General features: G+C 40.6%; 1 protein-coding gene across 5 annotated transcripts in view; it reads right to left on the bottom strand.

Annotated features, from left to right (window-relative positions):
* Nucleotides 1–6,108: 6,108 nt before the first annotated feature.
* The window catches only part of cep44 (centrosomal protein 44), an 80,939-nt gene continuing 65,809 nt past the window's right edge, over nucleotides 6,109–21,238 (bottom strand). For all 5 annotated transcript variants that reach the window (XM_072594574.1, XM_072594573.1, XM_072594575.1 and 2 more), the window contains 5 exons: nucleotides 18,990–19,193; nucleotides 15,591–15,666; nucleotides 13,408–13,538; nucleotides 8,923–8,963; nucleotides 6,109–6,601 (listed from right to left, as the gene is read on the bottom strand). In XM_072594574.1, the coding sequence (XP_072450675.1) occupies nucleotides 6,490–6,601; nucleotides 8,923–8,963; nucleotides 13,408–13,538; nucleotides 15,591–15,666; nucleotides 18,990–19,193 (564 nt within the window). In that variant the 3' untranslated portion in view covers nucleotides 6,109–6,489. The remainder of the gene's footprint in view (nucleotides 6,602–8,922; nucleotides 8,964–13,407; nucleotides 13,539–15,590; nucleotides 15,667–18,989; nucleotides 19,194–21,238) is intronic.

The following is a 21,238-nucleotide window of genomic DNA, read 5'->3' as shown; positions in this document are numbered from 1 at the left end:
TTCAGACTTGGATGTTGCTGAGCAATTTAACTGTTCCAAACCAGATGTAGGTGGACTTTTCAGAGTGTGTATTCTCCCAGATACAGGCCTATGAGTTCTCTTATGCAATTTAGGTCTAATGGGACTCTTCTGTATACTAGCAGCAGGTACAATGGCTTGCTGACCTGGATCCTGAAGAAAATGTTAACCATATGGCTGAGGCTTGGCTTTATTTTGGGGTTTTGCTGTGGGCTGTCCTAGAGTCCCTCTGTTCAGGATATGTCCTGAGTGAAGTTATGCAATTGCCTTGAAATGGTGTTCCCCAGTTTCAGTCAGACAGGCAAGGGTGTCTACTTTTATCAGGATACTTTACAACACATATATTCCACTTGCTGCATTTTCCAATGATAAATGCCAATTGTATTGCCTGTTTGAAGTTCAGTTGCGCTTCAGCTAGTAGACATTTTTGCATCATTACATCATTAATCCTACATACCAAAGTCTCTCTCTCTCATCCTCTCACTAAGGGTTAAACCACAGTCACATGCCTCTGCCAATCATTTTAACCTAGTACCAAATCCCAATATGAATTCTCTTAGTTCTCAAATTGCTGAGTAAAACTGATAGCATCTCAGAATTAGAGGCGGATTGGAGTCATAATATTTCTTAACTAAATCCATCAACTCTTGAAAAGTTTTAGTATTTGGTGCCTAGGGAAAGTTTGGTGCCTAATAACTGAAAAAGCTGTGGGTCCACAAGCTGTCAGGAGAATTACTCATTGAATTGCTTTTCATCTGCCCCAATATTATTTGCCTGGGAAAAAAAAGTGTTCTTTCCACATACTGTGCTCAGTCTTCAACAACAGGATCAAACAAGTCAAACTTCTCAAATAACGGCATGATGCCAGAAATACATACCGAACTCAAAGATAGGCTGATAGGTGTAGGGAATGCTGGACGACTAGAGAAACTCAGGTTTTGATCAAGGAAAAGGAGGAAGCATATGTCAGGTATAGACAGCACAGTTCGAATAGGAGTATACTTAAGAAGGAAATCAGGTCAAAAAGGGGACATGAGATAGCTTTGGCAAATAGAGTTAAGCAGAATCCAAAGGGATTTTATAAATATATTAAGGACAAATGGTAACTAGGGATAGAATAGGGCCCCTCAAAGATCAGCAAGGCAGTCAATGTCAGGAACTACAAGAGATGGGGGAGATACTAAACATGTATTTTGCATCGGTATTTACTGTGGAAAAGACATGGAAGGTACAGAATGTGGGGAATAGATGGTACATCTTGAAAAATGTCCATAATCAAAGAGGAGCTGTGGTGCTGGATGTCTTAAAACACATAAAAGTGGATAAATCCCCAGGACCTGATCAGGTGTACCCTCGACCCTCGAACTCTGTGGAAAGCTAGGGAAATGATTGCTGTGTCGCTTGCTGAGGTATTTGTATCAACGATAGTCACAGGTGAAGTGCCGGAAGACTGGAGGTTGGTTAACATGGTGCTACTATTTAAGAAAGGTCATAAGGAAAAGCCTGGGAACTACAGACCAGTGAGCCTGACATTTGTGGTGGGCAAGTTGTTGGAGGGAATCCGGAGGGATAGGATTTACATGCATTTGGAAAGGCAAGGACTGATTAGGGATAGTCAACATGGCTTTGTGCGTGGGAAATTACGTCTCACGAACTTGATATAATTGTTTTAAGAAATAATGAAGAGGATTGCTGAGAGCAGTGGGGTGGATGTGACCTATATGGTCTTCAGTAAGGAGTTCAAAAAGGGTCCTCATGATAGACTGGTTTGCAAAGTGAAATTTCACAGAATACAAGAACTAGCCATTTGGTTACAGAACTGGCTCGAAGGTATAAGACAGAGGGTGGTGGTGGAGGTTTGACTTTCAGACTGGACACCTGTGACCAGTGGTGTGCCACAAGGATCGGTGCTAGATCCACTACCTCTTGTCATTTATATGCGTGATTTGGATATGAAGATAGGAGAGATATAGTTAGTAAGTTTGCAGATGACACCAAAATTGGAGGTATAGTGGACAGTGAAGAAAGTTACCTCAGAATACAATGGAATTTGATCAGATGGGCCAATGGGCGGAGGAGTGGCAGATGGAGTTTACTTTAGATAAATGAGGTGCTACATTTTAGAAAAGCAAATCAGAGAAGGACTTATATACTTAATGGCCATGTCCTGGGGAAGTGTTGCTGAATAAAGGGACCTGGGAATGCAGGTCCATGGTTCCTTGAAAGTGGAGTCACAGGTAGATAGGAGACTGAAGAAGGCATTTGGTATGCTTTCCTTTATTGGACAGAGCATTGAGTATAGGAATTTGGAGGTCCTGTTGCAGTTGTACAGGACATTAGTTAGGCCACTTTTGGAATACGGTGTGCAATTCTGGTCTCCCTCTGGATGTTGCCAGGGTTGGAGGATTAGAGCTATTGGGAGAAGCTGAATAGGCTGCGACTGTTTTCCCTGGAGCGTCAGAGGCTGAGGGGTGACCTTATAGAGGTTTATAACATCATGAGAGTCATGGATAGCGTAAATAGACAAGGTCTTTTCCCTGGGGTGGGGGAGTCCAGAACTAGAGGGCATAGGTTTCGGTTAAGAGGGGAAAAAGTTAAAAGGGACCTAACAGGCAACGTTTTCCCGCAGAGGGTGGTGTGTATATGGAAGAACTGCCAGAGGAAGTGGTGGAGGCTAGTACACTTACAACATTTAAAAGGAATCTGGATAGGTATATGAATAGGAAGGATTTAGAGTGATAGGGGCCAAGTGATGGCAAATGGAACTTGATTAATTCAGGATATCTCAGCATGGATGAGTTGGACCAAAGGGTCTATTTCCCTGCTGTACATCTCTATGACAACGTTGCGAGCAAATTTCTTCAAGAGCATGCTTTCCTCTCATTGTCACTGAAACAATTCCACAGAGGTTAGTACTCTTTCACCAAATCACCCTTTATTTACACGTGGAGAGTCCTTGACACTGATTCAGCTCCCTCAGAGCCAGCTCTCAGAGTGAACAGAATGTCTGATACTTCTTATCTGTCAGCCAGGGAACTCATATTCTATGAGGTCCACCTGGCTAGTCTCATTACAATCACTACAGCAATCATGATGAAGTGACTGTTTTCTTTTATAGGTATAGCTTCTATGATACTTGATACTCTAGTTCACTAATTTGCTAGTAGCTAAAGTGTTGCCTGTGTGTTCTGCCAACTTTTTATCTTTCCTGCAACAGTTGCTACAAGCTATGACTTTTAATTGATCGGGCAGTCTTTTATAAGTGAACTGGCCACCTTGTGTCACTTACCAACCAGTGGACATATCTGGAGAAAGATGCCAAGGTTGGAGGATTTGAGCTATAGGGAGAGGCTGAATATGCTAGGGTTTTTTTCCCTGGAGGGTCAGAGGCTGAGGAGTGACTTTATAGAGGTTTATAAAATCATGATGGGTATGGATAGGGTAAGTAGACATAGTATTTCCCTGGACTGGGGGAGTCCAGAACGAGAGGGCATAGGGTTAGAGTGAGAGAGGAAAAATTTTAAAGTGAACCAAGGGGCAAATGTTTCCCGCAGAGGGTGGTGTGAGTATGGAATGAGCTGCCAGAGGAAGTGGCAGAGGCTGGTAAAATTTACAACATTTAAAAGGCATCTGGATGGATATATGAATAGGAAGGGTTTAGAACGATACGGGCCAAGTGCTGGCAAATGGACTAGATTAAGTTAGGATATCTGGTTGGCATGGACAATTGGACCGAAAGGTCTGTCTCTGTGCTGTGCATCTCTAAAACAAGGAACAATTCTCATGGTACCCTCAGGATAGATATAGCAGCCTGCTCGAGAAGACCCATGCCTGGCTGGACCTTATCACTGGGCCTCTAAGAGTTGACTACTTCAGAGCCACAAAACCAAAAACACTGCACAAACTCAGCAAGCAGCATTTGAGGAGATGGTGGTATACTGATAATGTAACTGGACTGGTAATGCAGAGATTTAGAGTAATGCCCTAGGGGCACAGATTCAAATCACACACAGCAGCTCGTGGGAGATATATTCAGTTAGCAAATCTGGAATACTAAACTAGCCTCAGTCATGGTGACCATGATAACTATATCATCAATTGTTATAATAACCTAGAAGTGGGGTTCACTAGGTTTAGGAAAGGAAATTCTGCTCTACTTACCTGCTTGTGACTTCAGAGCCACAGCAATATGGTTGACTCTGAACAATCTTCTGATGTGGTCTCACCAGCTTTTCTCTGTATAATAACCTACAGCTTTATACCACTACTAATCTCACCTCTTCTGTAGCCCGGTGTGGTCTCCTCTACATCGGGGAGACAGGATGGCTTCTTGCAGATCACTTTAGGGACCATCTCTGGGACACCTGCACCCACCAACCCCATCGCCCCGTGGCTGAACACTTCAACTCCCCCTCCCACTCAGTCAAGGACATGCAGGTTCTGGGCCTCCTCCCTGCCAAATCGTTATCACCTGACGCCTGGAGGAGGAACCCCTCATATTCCACCTTGGGACCCTGCAACCGCACCGGATAAATGTGGATTTCAACAGCTTCCTCATTTCCCCATCTCCCACATTATTCCAGTCCCAAGCCTCCAACTTGGTACTGCCCTCAAAGACCCATCACTGCCCCCATCTCCCACATTATTCCAGTCCCAAGCCTCCAACTCGGTACTGCCCTCAAAGACCCATCACTGCCCCCTCTGACCTATCACCTTCTCCCTCACCTTCATCCACTTATCACTGTCCTAGCTACCTCCCCACCCCCTCCCATTTATCTCTCAGCCCTGACCCACAAGCCTAATTTCTGATGAAGGGCTTATGCCTGAAACATCAATTCTCCTGCTTCTCGGATGCTGCCTGACCTGCTGTGCTTTTCCAACACCACACTCTCGACTCTTCTGTAACCTACTCTCCTTTTTTTCTTACTATTGGCTGCTGTATCACAATCCCACAATTTGAATTTTCTTACAAATGCTTGCTCCAGTTTTATAAAAACTCTTAAAATCCACCTTCTTGACTATGGTTTCGGTCACACCCTGCTGCTTTGCTCTGGTATTCATTTTTGTCTGATTACATTTCGTTGATGCGACTTTTCTCTGCATTAACGATGCTGCGCAAATTCAAGCTTTTAATTACTGATATGATCATTCATTTCCGAATCATTGTCCACCTTTAAACTTACCGTTTGCTTCACTTTAAAACTAAATCTAACAATGCTTCAATCGGTAGCTTCTAGTGACTTGAAGAACAGACTCAGTCATTTCATAAAAAAGGTTTCCTTTGTCGCTTCCAATAACAATTCAATAATATACTAAGACAGGAGTAAAGGGAAGTTATGACCTTTTCATTCCTGCATAAAGTTTTCCATCCAAGGGTTTGCAAAGACAATATTTAAAAAATATTTGTTGGTGGTGCAACTATTCATTTTTAAACTAGCAGCACATTATGTTTAAAATCATTAATTGTTTACTTTGATAATAATAGAAACTAATAATATGATATCAATTGAGTAGCAACTCTTACACCACCAGGCTATTCCAAATAATTCCTGTTTTGAAATGTCGTCAACTGTTGTTACATAGCAGCAAACTTGTGAGCCCAGTAATGAGATAAACAAATTTACTGATGTTGGTTGAGGGATCAATGTTAGCTAGGGCACCAGATCAATTTGAAATACAGTTATGGGGTCTTTCACACCCACCTGAAAAGGCAAGTACAGCCTCCTTTTTAAGATCAAATGCTGCACAGAGAGCATTACCACTGAGCAAAGGCTGAAACAATTCAGTGAAAAAAAAACATTGTTTGAGTTTCTTAATGGTTAAGGTTAAATTTGTTTGTTTCCACTTCTGTATGTTGCGAGCAGATAAGACTACTGTAAGGTCTTCCATTTGATCAATAGTTAACCAAAAATTCTAATGCAAATATCAAGCAAAGAGGAGACAACACAAAAGGGGAAATAAAAGGCAACACTAATTTGTGAAGGATACAAGTTAATCTGTAGTTCATTACTTCTGGTTGTGTAATAATTCAATACCAAATGGTGCCAGCTATACATGATGTTCCTGGTACAAAAACATAACCTACACATATTGAAATATAATCTTTATTCATATCAGATAATTTTGAAAAGTTTAAACATTTAATCTCTTCACATTGCTTGCCCTTAACACAGACGTAAGCTGTTGCAACTTCTGATAGTTTGGAATTACCCCTCTACAACAGTATTAAATTTACTTAGCTCATAAGAATTTCAGTGTTGGTGAAGAAGCTAAACATTCAACTACATTAAAATATTGCAAAAATATACTCTCATTTTTATCACTACAAATACTATAATTTATAAACAAAACTGACAAAACGCAGTGATCGGCACCATTGTTGATGAAAGCTCATGGACCTGAAACTTGAATCTTTTTCTTTTTTGACAGATGTTGCCGGGGCCTGCTGATCCTTTTCAACTTCCATCTTTATTACAGATTTCCAGCATCTGCAGTACTTTGTCTTTGTGATAGAAAACAACCTGGCACATTAGTGTCAGCTGAACCTTCTGTACACTTAAGTAATTCTGTAGTTTCTTCAATCCTGAAGGATAATAAATATGATTAATTATTAACTTTTCTCTGCTACTCTTGAGATTCTGGATACTTTAAAATATGATGAGATCAAATTATTTTTGAAACAAACAAAACTACAAGTATTTAACAAGGAACGACGGAAGGAATGAACAAGTTGCATCTATACAAAGCATTCACAATCTCAGAATGTCCCAAAGCACTTTAAAGTAATGGAAGCAGTTTTAAAGTTTACGGGCTGTTGCCATGTAAGAAACACAACAGTATAATAATCTCTCACAAACAGCAAGGTGATAACAACAAGATCATTTGTTTCTGTAATGCTGGTTGTGGGATAATTCCCTGCTCTTTACAATTGTGTCGTGAGATCTGTTACTTCCATCTGAATGGACAGACAGGGCCTTGGTTTAATTTATCATCTGAGAGAACGCAGTCCTGACAGTGGATTGCCCCCATTACTGGATGTCAGCCTCATTTTTTGTGGTAGACAAGCAGGATGCTGAAAGAACACAGCAAGCCAGACAGCATCAGAAGGTGGAGAAGTCAACGTTTTGGGTGTAACCCTTCTTCAGCAACTTTTGTGCTCAAACTCTGAAGTGGGATTTGAACACACAACCTATTGACTTATAGGCAACAATACCATGTTGACACTTATTTACTACTATTTTTAACAAATAACTCATAAGTCAGCAAGAATCAAATTCTGTAGTTATAGAACATTATTTATCCTAAAGGTTCTAAAACGTACATCGTTCAAATTTTATCACAAAAGTCTAGGAAAATGGTTGACAATTATCCAGGGTGCTATAAAAGGTCAATCGTTAATGCAGTTGCACGATTTTACAATGCCAATTTTTTCTTCTCATAACCACTCGCTTAATCAATCCATAAACTGATCAAAAACTGCACTCAGTTTACTCAAGTGGAGTTTACAAACAATTACTGTTGTAGTTTTCAGTTTCTTCCACAGTGCGGTGCTGTGCTGAAACAAATCATGCAGTAACATCACATGTCTGTCTGGAAATCTGCGCCACCCGGTAGCTGGAAACAGATTTACAAAATTGTACCTGACATTTTCTATATGCTTCAAAATAATTTTATTTACCTTGAAAAAGAAAGAAAAGTAGAAAAAAACAAAAGTGCCCTTTTTATGTTAAAGTGATATATCTTGGAACATTTTTGTCTGTTAGATTAGATTAGATACCTACAGTGTGGAAACAGGCCTTTCAACCCAACAAGTCCACACCGACCCTCTGAAGAGAAACCCGCCCCCTTTATTTACCCCTGACTAATCCATCTAACACTACGGGCAATTTAGCATGGCCACTTCGCCTAACCTGCACATCTTTGGACTATGGGAGGAAACCGGAGTACCCGGAGGAAACCCACGCAGACATGGGGAGAATGTGCAAACTCCACACACACAGTTGCCAGAGGTGGGAATTGAACACAGGTCCTTGGTGCTGTGAGGCAGTGAGCCACCGTGCCACCCACTGTTAAAAGTATTGTTTAACAGTATGTCATATATGATTACAGACATTGGCTAGCCAGGTTTCTCTGATACCTAGATGATATAGTTACCAACTCCCTGATGTCAGGATTACATGACGTGTGGTTGTATTCATGGTGAGAGTTAAACTGCTGGAGTTAATTCTACTAAAACAGATTAGCAGTCAAATGGCACCATTGAAAAGGAATGAGAAATTTGTGGACTAAGAGCAAAGAAAATGCTGAAAAAAGTTTGTTATAACCGACTTCATAAATCCCCAGAGAAGGATTTCAAATCTGTAACAACACATCTGATCAAAAATGACCACTTTTTTATGGACGTGAGATTTGAGAGCAATAATTACCAATTAGAAAAATGGAGAAGATGCCCCAGAAAATAAACTCAGCAATCAGGCTTCTCCTGCGAATCACTGCAATAGGAGCAGTGACGCAAGTAATCTTCCCTGATGGAATGACTATCATTTATTTATCCATCAAAGCTAAGAATTTGATTTTAACTCAACACACTTTTTGATAGAAAGGCAGAGAAGAAACAATATAAAGAAAGGCGGTAGAGCGAAAAAAAAAAGTTGGGAACATAAGGAAATAACAAAGTAGAAAGAAATAAGTTACATTTATATAGTTTGGCCTCAAAAAATCCCCAAAATTAATTCAGCCTTTCGAAGTGTGGCTTTTATAATATAGGGAAAATATGATGATAACATTTCATAATTGCTATAATATTTTCTAAAATATGTGAGCAAACTTATGATGGTATAGATGTTGAATACAATATAAAATTAGCGTCTTTAATTATTTCAGTAATAAAAGGAAAACACTCACATTTTGCTTATCCTTTCAACCTTATGTTTCATTGTCTGTGTCTGTAAAATGCAAGATATCCTCAAATAATTAAATGCAAATATTTGTCATAAACATATATAAATGACAGACACAATTAGATCAAACAAATACCGTGTGTTTTATGGTGATACAAAATTAGCTTTATCATGTTCAATAATATATAACATATTAGAATTAGAAATAGGGGTAAGCAGGGATTAGACACTTTAGTAAGAACCCTGAGTGTTATATATCACGAGAGTGCCTGCATTGCTCAATTCCCAATTGTATGATAGTGCAACACAGAGATATAAAAATAGGAGACTTTCACCTTATCCATCACTCCCCCACAACCTTACTTGTGATTAGAACTTGATATCCCTTTTGTATTGCTCTCATATGTACATTTCCATTTTTGGGAGCTAAACAGAAATATTTGGTGAGGCAAGGTCATTAAGCAGCTTTACTTCACTGATAGAAAATAAAAGTAAACATCAAAGCAATTCCACTTACTGGCCTCAAATTCCCTTTTCTTCTTGAAAACAGGAAAATAATAATAAATTATATGCGTCATCCCTTTCATAGACTAACTCACTTGTTTTTGTAATTATCTTTTCTTCAGACTACTTATAACTGCTTTTTGAGCTAGCAGTTCATGGCCTTAAGCTCATAGCTAAACAGTATCGCCTTTAAAATATGACCGTACCCCAAAAAATCTTCCAGGTTTCCATTCCTTTCACTAATAACTTTGATAAATAAAAGGAGGAATGGTTCTAATACTTTTCTATGCAGAGATTCTCCAGCATGCCTTGCAACAAAATCCAAGTCTCCCAGGATTGCATTCTCTTGAGGAATCTCCTGTTGTTTTTGAGTGAATAGAACTTTCCATATCACAATGGGTGTGTTCATTTGTTGGTCATTAGGGATGAGATGATGAACTAGTTAATGTTCCTTGGCATCCTCTGTACATATCTGAATTAGGGTGAATTACAATAATCAAAGAGGTTAAATGCTGGAGGCAGCATTTACACTGCTGGTCACCTCCTCCCAAGCTCTCAATAAGGCAGCCCTCTAGATCATGTGGAATTACCTCCATTACTACATCAACAGAAATGGAAACTTTTATTTGAGGGCTCCATATATTAGAAAAACAGAAAATTGCTTTTACTTACAGTAGCTTATTTTCCAGTAAAACTCTATTCCATTTTGAAAATGTAATAGGGCCTGGAAATTCTTCTCAGGTTAATGAAGCTCTCAAAGGCAGTTTACTGGGTAGCGCAACAAATCAATTGCAAAAAGTGTTAGCTCAAGCAGAAATACCCAAATGAGTTTACTAATGTGCATTTTCCATCTCGAGGTTGCATAGATTGACATACATCTGAAGATTCTTGTTTATAACAACTCTCCATTTGGTGCAACAACAAAAGCATCTGCAATTGATAGCAACCCTTTGATATTGGTAGGGATTGAGACAGAGAATAGGATAACTGGAGTGTATTCAAATTGACTCATTGTGTCTATTAATGTCCTCTAGGAATGTGTATTGGAGTCCCAGCCTTTCAATGTATTTTTATACAAATTATTAAGGGACAGAGATACAGGTTTGTTAATTATACTAAGGTGACAGAGTAGTGTAGCAAGAAAGAGAAAATTGTAAAGGAACACTGCTACATAGGAGCATGCAAAGCAATGCCAGGTAAACTTCAACGTGGAGAAATGTAAGTTCATCCACTTTGGTCCTAATATTGAATGGATTATTATCTAAACTATGAGAAATAGGAAGTGTAAAGGGTCAGAGAGATTTAGAGGAAATCACTAAGAGTTGGTGGCAAGGTATTAACTGCTTGAGGAGAGTGCAAATGATACGTTTGTAATGTTCTTCATAACATGTAGGAGCAGAACAAGGCTGTTCGGCCTATTGGGTTTGCTCCCCCACTCAATAAAATCATGGCTGACCTGATAATCCTCAAATCACTTTCCTGCCTTTTCTCTAAACTATTGATTCCCTTACTTATTAAAAGTGCATCTATATTTTAATGTGTTTAATGATCCTGTTTTAACAGCTCTCAGTTCTTTGTGGTTTTCGTGCACATTACAAACAGTCTTCTTTAAACTGAGATGAGATAAGCATGAAAAGATGGCCTTTCAAAGGCTGATTGAGTCATATCTTGAACGTATGGAGAATTTTTAAAACAGGGATAAGTAAGTTGTTCATATCAAATAAATAACTTTTCTTTTTCTTTGCCAGAGAAATACTGATGAAAGCTGATACACTGTAACTTGGAATGAGACAGGCCACTTTGACTTTGAAGTAGCACTTAACACTCAATATGGAATACACAATAAATAAACAACATGTGACATACTGCATTACAAAGAATGTCCAGTTTTTTAATAATTATAACTGTAGATTCACTTAAGGTTGAGGGTGTTTACAGAAATAAAAAGGGAAGGCTAAAAACAGCCAAAGAACATGTATTTAACATCTGTCAGGATTATTGTCTCCAACTATTACACATCAACTAATGTGACGCTCACTTGAGAAAGGCCAACTACCAGTAAGAATTGTGATGTAATAGTTCTCAGTAGCACATTCAACACAGAAATTTCACTGTTAAACCTCATGTTACTTTACTTGAAACAATCTGTGAAACTCAAACATGCACACAAACATAGGAAGTTTTTTTTACTATCTGTCAATCAGCAGCTGAACTACTTAATATAGGTCAAAGTTCAGTGAAGTTTGGAAGGAAGTCAAGTTCGGGGCTTTCTATCCAGACTTAATTTCTGACGTGGCTGATATCGACCCAGTGGCAACCCAATCAAATCTCCCCCCACCTCCTGCCACCTTCCTTGCTGGTTCTTGGGATGAAAAGATTTGATCGCAAGTGTATGGTGCTGTGAGAATTTTCCTAAATTCTGCTCCTAGAAAACTACGATTCAAAAAGGTACCAAAGAGAAGAAAAAGATGCAAAGTTCAGATCTCTCCCTCTATCAGAGGCATGAGATATCCTGGTGTGAACACAGCAGTGGTGGCACAGGACAGTTAGGTAATCAGACAATTATATTGAACTGAAGTCATAAGGGACTGTTTGAGCTTGATGTGAAAACATATCAGAAATACTAACAATTCTGGTAACTGCAAATCAAGAGTATGGACACCAGACTGTTTCAGCAGTGCAAGGGTGGTCAAGTCAGGATCTTTCTCAACAGCTTTGGCAACAAGAAGTGGCAGTAGGAGTGGGGAAGATCCAGCCTTATCAGGCTAAGGGATTGCTTCTTCCACCTCTGAGGAAAGGATTTGAGAGACATTTGTAGTTAGAACCGGAGAGGTTCAGAGTACAGCAAATAGCTTTAATTTAACTATGACAAAAATTATTGATATATGAAGATGTTGTGACATTTACAACAAACCTACATTGCAACACTATTTGGGACCTTGCAAAGCACGGACACTGGACATAAACATCATTTTTTAACTAATCCAAGGCTCCAACCATTCTAGTCCCTTACAGCCATTGAGATATACAAGGAAATAGACCCATCGGACCAACTTGTCCACCCCGTACAAATATCCTAAATAAATCTCGTCCCATTTGCCAGTCTTAGGCCCACATCACTCCAATCCTTTCCTATTCATATACCCATTCAGATACCTTTTATTGCTGTAATTGTACCAGCCTCCACCACTTCCTCTGGTAGCTCATTCCATACACACACCATCCTCTGTTAGAAAAAGTTGCCCTCTTTTAAAACTATCCCCCTCACCTTAAATCTATGCCCTTTAGTTTTGGACTCCTTTACCCCAGGAAAAAAGACCTTGCCTATTTACCCTATCCATGCCCCTCATGATTTTATAAACCTTTTTCAGGTCACCCCTTCGCCTCCAATACTCTATTCCCATTTCACTTATTAATCCATTAATCCCCTCTAGTTTTTCCCCTTGATGTTTTTTCCTCTTCCTTTTCTATCTTCATTTTTCATGCATTCTCTCTGCCTTCTTTATCTCAGTGTTACTCCTTTCCGTTCTTCATTTTCCCTCATCCTATTCAGTCTCCCTCCTTGCTCTCCAAACTACTTACCCTGTTATTCCTCCCTTTCCTAACTGTCTTCTCTTCTCTCTACCATCTTGGTTCAATTATCTTGTTGTACTTTAACCCTTACTGACCTAAACGTGTCCTTGGTCGACTACTTGTGTGCAGTGTCACAGGAAATCATATTTTACCTTTATTTATGTCTGTGTCAAGCTGAGCTGTCAAACTGAATTGTCCAGCAACTTCTTTCCCTTTATGTTGAAAAGACAAGGCTGAATGAAAATGCATTAAGCACTTTTCTCACCCTTCTCATCCTGATCATTCATTTCAGGCTCTTATATGGCTCTGGTTGCACTTAGAACATAACTGCCTGAATAAAAATGCATGTAATATTAGCATGTTTCCCAGACCTTACAAAGATTTGAAGGAAACCTTTGCCAATCTTTCTTACCTTCGTAACTTCTGTCAGATATAATGAATTGCTACTCATTGCTTTGGGCGATTCGTCTGCTGATAGCAGTGAGTTGTATCCAGATGACTGATGGCTAAGACTCTCTGGCGTCTCAACTCTCGTTTCTTTATCTGCAAAGACGTATTCATCTTTGGTCAACCTCTGTCTTTCGGCATGCTATGCAAGGTCAGATACCAGACATTGTGATTTACACTGCACAGAAAAAAAGTGTGGCAGGCATTGTTTAGAACGCCAGACGTTGCTGGTTCAGCTCCAAAATGAGATGCCTTATTCCTCTTGCCAATACTTACAGGAAAACTTTGGTTGACAACTCCTGAACAGTAATGTAAAATAGGATTACCTCCAGAATTCTAACTTTATCATGGTTTGACAAATGAATGACACTTCAAAGTAGTATGAATATCTAAATATGTTGGTACAATGCAAACAATTACTGCAAGCTGGAGGACAACTATTATAATTACAAATGTATCTTTTGATGTAAACCACAATTCTTCCCAGACATTGTGTAGACATTGATAATGACTATTTTTAGGATAAAATCAAATTATTCTTGCAATTACTAGCTAAAAACTGAACTTAATGATAACAAGTTTATATTTCCTTAGGCTTCAGGTTAAAAAAAATTCAATAAGAGATGCAAAATTTTAATAAGCTATAATCACCTTCAACTTAGGTATGAAAAAATGTGAATTACGATATTGATGGCATTCTTATTGTATGTGGTTAATGTTCTCCTGGCAATCAGAGACGGCAGCAGCAAGGACACTCCCCAGGCAATAAGAGGCTGGAGGCTGCGAGTACATTTCTCCTGCCATTTGGGGCCTGTGGCAGCAAAAGCAAGGTTATTCTCCCAGCGCTTGCACAGTGGTAGCAAAGGAGATGTCGTTCAGGGCTTGCTGCAGCAGCGCTCCTTCAGTGATCAGGGACGGCAGCCTCTTCAGGATGACAGCGCTGACAAGATGACATCTGCAACCAAAGTGGGACTCGTGGCCCGGTGGTGGTCTGGCCTGGCAGTGTAGCCAGGAACTCTTGGTTGTGAGGTGAGTATTTGTTCAGCAGCGTCAGCAAAGTGGGCCCAGTGGTGAAGAGATAGTGCCTAAAGTGAGGTGACTCCTACGTTGGTGGGTTCAGTGCAGGTGGCAGCCTCCCTTGAGGCTAGGTGCCAGCAGGGATTGGGTCGGAAATTCTATACTTTTTCACTTTTTTATTTTTCCAATTTATTCCTTTGACGTATAATGCTAAACTAATTATTTCTTTACGTTTCTAATTTTTTTTTGGTTTCCTAAGTATTTGATCATAAGTATCTGTAGCAAGGTACCTTTGTACCCAAAATGGCGCTGTAATGCAGTGAATATAAACTTTTCACTGTAGGTACATGTGACAATAAAGCTAATTCAATTCAATTTAATTCAATTCAATAAGTGTATTACATGGAGTGTTTGTAAACACAGATGTTCAGGAAATTCCAAGTCCATTGCTTAAACCTATATAATACTTGTGGACCTCAGCATATCTAAAGGGAGAATGAGGATAGGTCCCACTAGGCACATTGACCATCATTAGCTTTAAGGCTCGGAAAAGAAGAGAAAAACTAATAAGGGTCACTACTCCTGGTTTGCCTCTTGGTAGAACTGCAGTTGAGGTGAGGTTTGGGTAAAAACACAATTAGACTTAAATCCTAAATGTTCTACTCTAGTACTTCTTTTCTGCTTCTCTGCACATGCTCAGTTTTACCTCCTGTTTTATTTTCAATATTGCAAATCAGCATAGCAAGGAACACATGAACAATACCAAATGCAACAGTGAGTATTGTGTCCTGATTTTGGATTCAGTGAAACACACTACTATAATTTGTATGCACATTGCCATTTATTTCTATATTTTATTTTGTACTTGGTACTTCCCATTTTCAGCCACTATATTCAATAAAAAGGGGAAGAAAATCAAAACCAGATGCCAGACAACATTCTATTGGATTTGACTTACGGAAGATGTATAAGAATCTTCTTTCCGAAGAGGAACAATATCCTCTACTCAGTGACTCCTAATACAACATCCTTTGCACAGCATTATATAGTACAACTTCTAAAACAATAATGTATTGTGAAAGACAACTGTGTGCAAAGTTAATTGCACACTTCAAACTAGAATGAGTTTACCTGAAGAATTGCAACTTGTCTTTGGGCAGAAGGTATATTCTTCGTTCCTACTGATGGAATCAGAAGACATATCGTTCTAAAGATGAAAAGCATGGGATATAAAAAGCATTGTGTATCGCATATATCACAACATTTCATTCACTTTATGGTTTTCCATTATATAGATTCATAAAGCACACAAGGAGGCCATTCAGTCAATTGGGCATGTCAATTCTCGAAAGAGCCATGAATTAATCTCATCCTTCTCAAATAATGCATATTATTTGATAATCTCTGAAAAAGGTGAGGAACAGAGGGTGAGTAGAGAGGAGCCCCAGCTGCACACCCTCAGTGAAAGTGCAGAATCACTGATATCAACCTTCAGATTCCCACATTTAACAAATCTTTAGCTTAAAAAAAGGTATTGGTGGTTGAAAACAGATTAATTTTTGCTCATAGTAGCAATTGTTTTAAAATACATCGTCACAACTCCATTAAGCCCCCTCAACAAAAGTAAATACAATTATTACCATATCAATGTACCAGGAAAAAGATAGCCTCTTATTTCACCAGTGCTTCAACTAAGATAGCTGCTACAATAATAGTGCATGTCAAAAATCATACCTTCCAACTATTACAGCCAGTATAATTCATATTGACATTGTTAATGTGGAAAAACGACGATGCCAGAGGCGTAACGATGGTAATCTGGATTAGTGGTGCTGGAAGAGCACAGCAGTTCAGGCAGCATCCAAGGAGCAGCGAAATCGACGTTTCGGGCAAAAGCCCTTAATCAGGAATAAAGGCAGTGAGCCTGAAGCGTGGAGAGATAAGCTAGAGGAGGGTGGGGGTGGGGAGAAAGTAGCATAGAGTACAATAGGTGAGTGGGGGAGGGGATGAAAGTGATAGGTCAGGGAGGAAAGGGTGGAGTGGATCGGTGGAAAAGGAGATAGGCAGGTAGGACAAGTCATGGAGACAGTGCTGAGCTGGAAGTTTGGAACTAGGGTGAGGTTAGGGAACGGGAAATGAGGAAACTGTTGAAGTCCACACTGATGCCCTGGGGTTGAAGTGTTCCGAGGCGGAAGATGAAGCGTTCTTCCTCCAGGTGTCTGGTGGTGAGGGAGCGGCGGTGAAGGAGGCCCAGGACCTCCATGTCCTCGGCAGAGTGGGAGGGAGAGTCGAAATGTTGGGCCACGGGGCGGTGTGGTTGATTGGTGCGGGTGTTCCGGAGATGTTCCCTAAAGCGCTCTGCTGGGAGGCGCCCAGTCTCCCCAATGTAGAGGAGACCGCATCAGGAGCAACGGATACAATAAATCATATTGATGGATGTGCAGATAAACCTCTGATGGATGTGGAAGGCTCCTTTAGGGCCTTGAATAGGGGTGAGGGAGGAGGTGTGGGCGCAGGTTTTGCAGTTCCTGCGGTGGCAGGGGAAGGTGCCAGGATGGGAGGGTGGGGTGTAGGGAGGCGTGGACCTGACCAGGTAGTCACGGAGGGAACGGTCTTTGCAGAAAGGGGTCGGGAGGGAAATATATCCCTGGTAGTGGGGTCTTTTTGGAGGTGGCGGAAATGTCAGCAGATGATTTGGTTTATGCAAAGGTTGGTAGGGTGGAAAGTGAGCACCGAGGCGTTCTGTCCCTGTTACGGTTGGAGGGGTGGGGTCTGAGGGCGGAGGTGCGGGATGTGGACGAGATGCATTGGAGGACATCTTTAACCACGTGGGAAGGGAAATTGCGGTCTCTAAAGAAGGAGGCCATCTGGTGTGTTCTGTGGTGGAACTGGTCCTCCTGGGAGCAGATACGGCGGAGCAGAGGAATTGGGAATAGGGGATGGCATTTTTGCAAGAGGTAGGGTGGGAAGAGGTATAATCCAGGTAGCCGTGGGAGTCGGTGGGTTTGTAAAAAATGTCAGTGTCAAGTCGGTCGTCATTAATGGAGATGGAGAGGTCCAGAAAGGGGAGGGAGGTGTCAGAGATGGTCCAGGTAAATTTAAGGTCAGGGTGGAATGTGCTGGTGAAGTTGATGAATTGCTCAACCTCCTCGCGGGGGCACAACGTGGCGCCAATGCAGTCATCAATGTAGCAGAGGAAGAGGTGGGGAGTGGTGCCGGTGTAATTACGGAAGATCAACTGTTCTACGTTGAGACAGGCATAGCTGGGGCCCATACGGGTGCCCATGGTTACCCCTTTGGTCTGGAGGAAGTGGGAGGATTCAAAGGAGAAATTGTTAAGGGTGAGGACCAGTTCGGCCAAATGAATGAGAGTGTTGGTGGAAGGGTACTGTTGGGGACATCTGGAGAGGAAAAAACGGAGGGCTTGGAGGCCCTGGTCATGGCGGATCGGGGTGTGGAGGGATTGGATATCCATGGTGAAGATGAGGCGTTGGGGGCTGGGGAAACCGAAGTCTTGGAGGAGGTGGAGGGTGTGGGTGGTGTCTCGAACGTACGTGGGGAGTTCCTGGACTGGGGGGATAGGACAGTGTCGAGGTAGGTAGAGAGGAGTTCATTGGGGCAGGAACATGCTGAGACAATGGGTCGGCCAGGGCGGTCAGGCTTGTGGATCTTGGGAAGAAGGTAGAACCGGGCAGTTACCCCGTAATGATGGTAATGTTGATTGTTTTACTGCTATTGCTACCATAAAATCTGAGTCATTACTTAATCTGAAATGAATTGAACATTGGTTTGAAAAGCCACACTAAAGTAGTAAATACATCAGATTGCTTTCCCTTCATAAATATTTTATTCCAGAAAATTATACTGCATATTTAATGTCAGTGTTGCCAGTAAGTGGTTCGTTTTATTTGCCCTTTAAAAAAAGCTGTTTGTTCTATTCCAAGAAAAAGTGAAGAAATTTGTAACAAGAAAAGAAGGAGCAGTTGTAATGAATAACAGCAACAGCACACAGTGCTGATCTTCCTGAATCTGTATGGTAAGTACAGGATTCCTCCATTCAAAATTTAGAACAACAAACTTCAGAGATGCTGGTGGAAGAGGGGCTACAGTAACAGTACAAAGTGGGATACAAGAGGATTGAAATTCAATGGAAATATTTTGAAAAAAGGAAAGAAATTGGAAGGTCAGAAGTAACTATTTTAAGGAGGCCTCTTGGTGTGGCTTAATTTGCTTCCACAGGGAGAAGTGAAACCATAGCCGATACTTCCTAGGTTTGATTTTTTGGTCACTGTTCAGCAAGCTTAATTCATCGGGCCACAATGAGTCTATGACTCAGTCCCGAAGGACTAGGAAAGGTGGGGTGAGGATGGGAGGCTAGAGATTCTCACGCCTGATTATGAACCATTAAGCACTGTTAGAGTATTCACGCAGGAAAAGAACAGGATCAGGCTTGCTTCTGATGCTGCCTGTAATTGAGTTGTGAGCTTATTGTTTAGCAAACTAAGTACGTCAAAAAAAACTCTAGCTTACCTTTCTGGAATGCAGCAACAGCTGAGTTTCTAGCAGCACAACACGGCTCAGCAGGTTATTCCAGTCCTTCTCATCTATAATTACTTTTCCAGCTGTCGCACATTCTAAAGCCTGCAACCTACTCTGTACTACATCCAGTTCCAGGAGCTTCTCTTGACATTTGGCAATCTGACTCTTGAGCATTTTCATCTCTTGTGTCTGTGACTGTAAAGCAAGAAACAACTCTTTAGCTTAAAAAGAGGTATTGGTGGGTGAAAACAGATTAATTTTTGCTCATAGTAGCAATTGTTTTAAAATACATCATCACAACTCCATTAAGTCCCCTCAACAAAAGTAAATACAATTATTACCATATCACAAATGTACCAAGAAAAAGATAGCCTCTTATTTCACTAGTGCTTCAACTCAGATCGCTGCTACAATAATAGTGCATGTCAAAAATCACAGATTTGGATAAGTTTCATATCTTCCAACTATTACAGCCAGTATAATTCATATTGACATTGTTAATGTGGAAAAACATTCAATGGTCTATCCAAAGGGAAAAAATGTTGAGTCAAAGAATAAGATATTAGAAGGACGTCAAAAATGGTCACAAATCAAAGACATTTACACCAAATTACGTGGGTTATACTAAAAACCATGTATTTTGTTGTTTGGAAAAAGGACTGCTTTGTTGAAAAATTGTTGCACTTTTTAAAATTGTAACTTTATTGTAAATATTGTTACACAACTGCTTGTTCATGCAATAATGAAAGCCTAGTTCTTGAGCAGTTAGAGCCAAGGAATTATGAACAAATGGAGTTTTGGCTGGCTGATTGATTTATGAACTATTAACCAGGTAGTAATGACAAAAGCCTTCTGCCAACCAACAACTATGTGATTGACCCCAGATAACTGAACAGCTTGGGGTGTGAACAAGATATGCAAAAGCAATTGAATCTCTGAAATATAGCTATATTTCTGCTCTGCATTAAAAATCACCTTAAGCCTCTGCAGTTGCTGTAAGCTGTGGTCTTAACCAGAGACTATATAATTGTGAACCAGCCATCCTAAGCGTTCTACAAGCAAGTGAAAGCATCTGGAGAAGGAGAATCAAGGACCACCATGTCCTGCTGGTCCAAAAGGACCATCTCAGCAAACCCTGTGAACAGGGACCATTTGACTTTCTTCCCAGTCTTCCCCTCTGCCCATTACACTCCTGATTTTCTTCCTGTCAGTGTATGTCTGTACATGTGTGTACGGGTGAGCTTGATTTCCAGTGCACTACCCCAGTGGGGGGAAGCAACATATCATGGGAACAGGCTGATCAGTCCAACCACCTGATGTTAGTGGTTGCGTTCAACATAAGTAGCTCAGGTCCATGCTGTTTATATATCCCTTTGTTTATCTTTCCTTCAAGTACTTGTCTAACCTTTTGTTGGATGTCGATGTTTAAGTCAATCATTTACTCCAGTATTAACCTTCCACATGAAGACAATGCTCCTATTCACTGTGCTAAATTTCTTACATTTTCTCTCATGCCCATGTTCTTTCATTCCTTCTAGTCCTATCCAGATACTCCCATCTCCTATTTTATGTTTTGATGTTCCATCAAGCTACCATGTAATTGTCCCTCTTGAAAAGAATCCCAAGCCCAAAGCTTAGTACATTTATGATTCTTGACATCAGGCAGCATCTTCATAAAAGCATTTAAATACTGTGGCCAGAAGATCGGAGTCAGAGATTTAGAATTCTATAGCCAGTAACTCACTTCCTATCTTCTGTTCACCATCTACAAGGCACAAGTCAGGAATGTGATTGAATACACTTCTTGCCTGAAGGAACACATCTCCAGCAACACTCATGAAGCTTGACAACGTGGGGACAAAGTTACCAATTTGATGCTGCAAATTGAGTTCCTCCACCATTGCGCATCGAAAACAGTAGGCACTATCTACACAATAGAATATAGAACATTACAGTGCAGTACAGGTCTTTCGGCCTTCGATGTTATGCCGACCTGTGGAACCAATCTGAAGCCCATCAACTGGAGAAAGTGAGGACTGCAGATGCTGGAGATCAGAGCTGAAAAATGCGTTGCTGGAAAAGTGCAGCAGGTCAGGCAGCATCCAAGGAACAGGAGAATCGATGTTTCGGACATAAGCCTGAAGAAGGGCTTATGCCCGAAATGTCGATTCTCCTGCTCCTTGGATGCTGTCTGACCTGCTGCGCTTTTCCAGCAACACATTTTTCAGTTCTGAAGCCCA

This window comes from Chiloscyllium punctatum, chromosome 2, assembly GCF_047496795.1.
Source record: "Chiloscyllium punctatum isolate Juve2018m chromosome 2, sChiPun1.3, whole genome shotgun sequence".
Lineage (NCBI taxonomy): Eukaryota > Metazoa > Chordata > Chondrichthyes > Orectolobiformes > Hemiscylliidae > Chiloscyllium > Chiloscyllium punctatum.
This window is presented reverse-complemented; position numbering and strand designations above follow the sequence as displayed.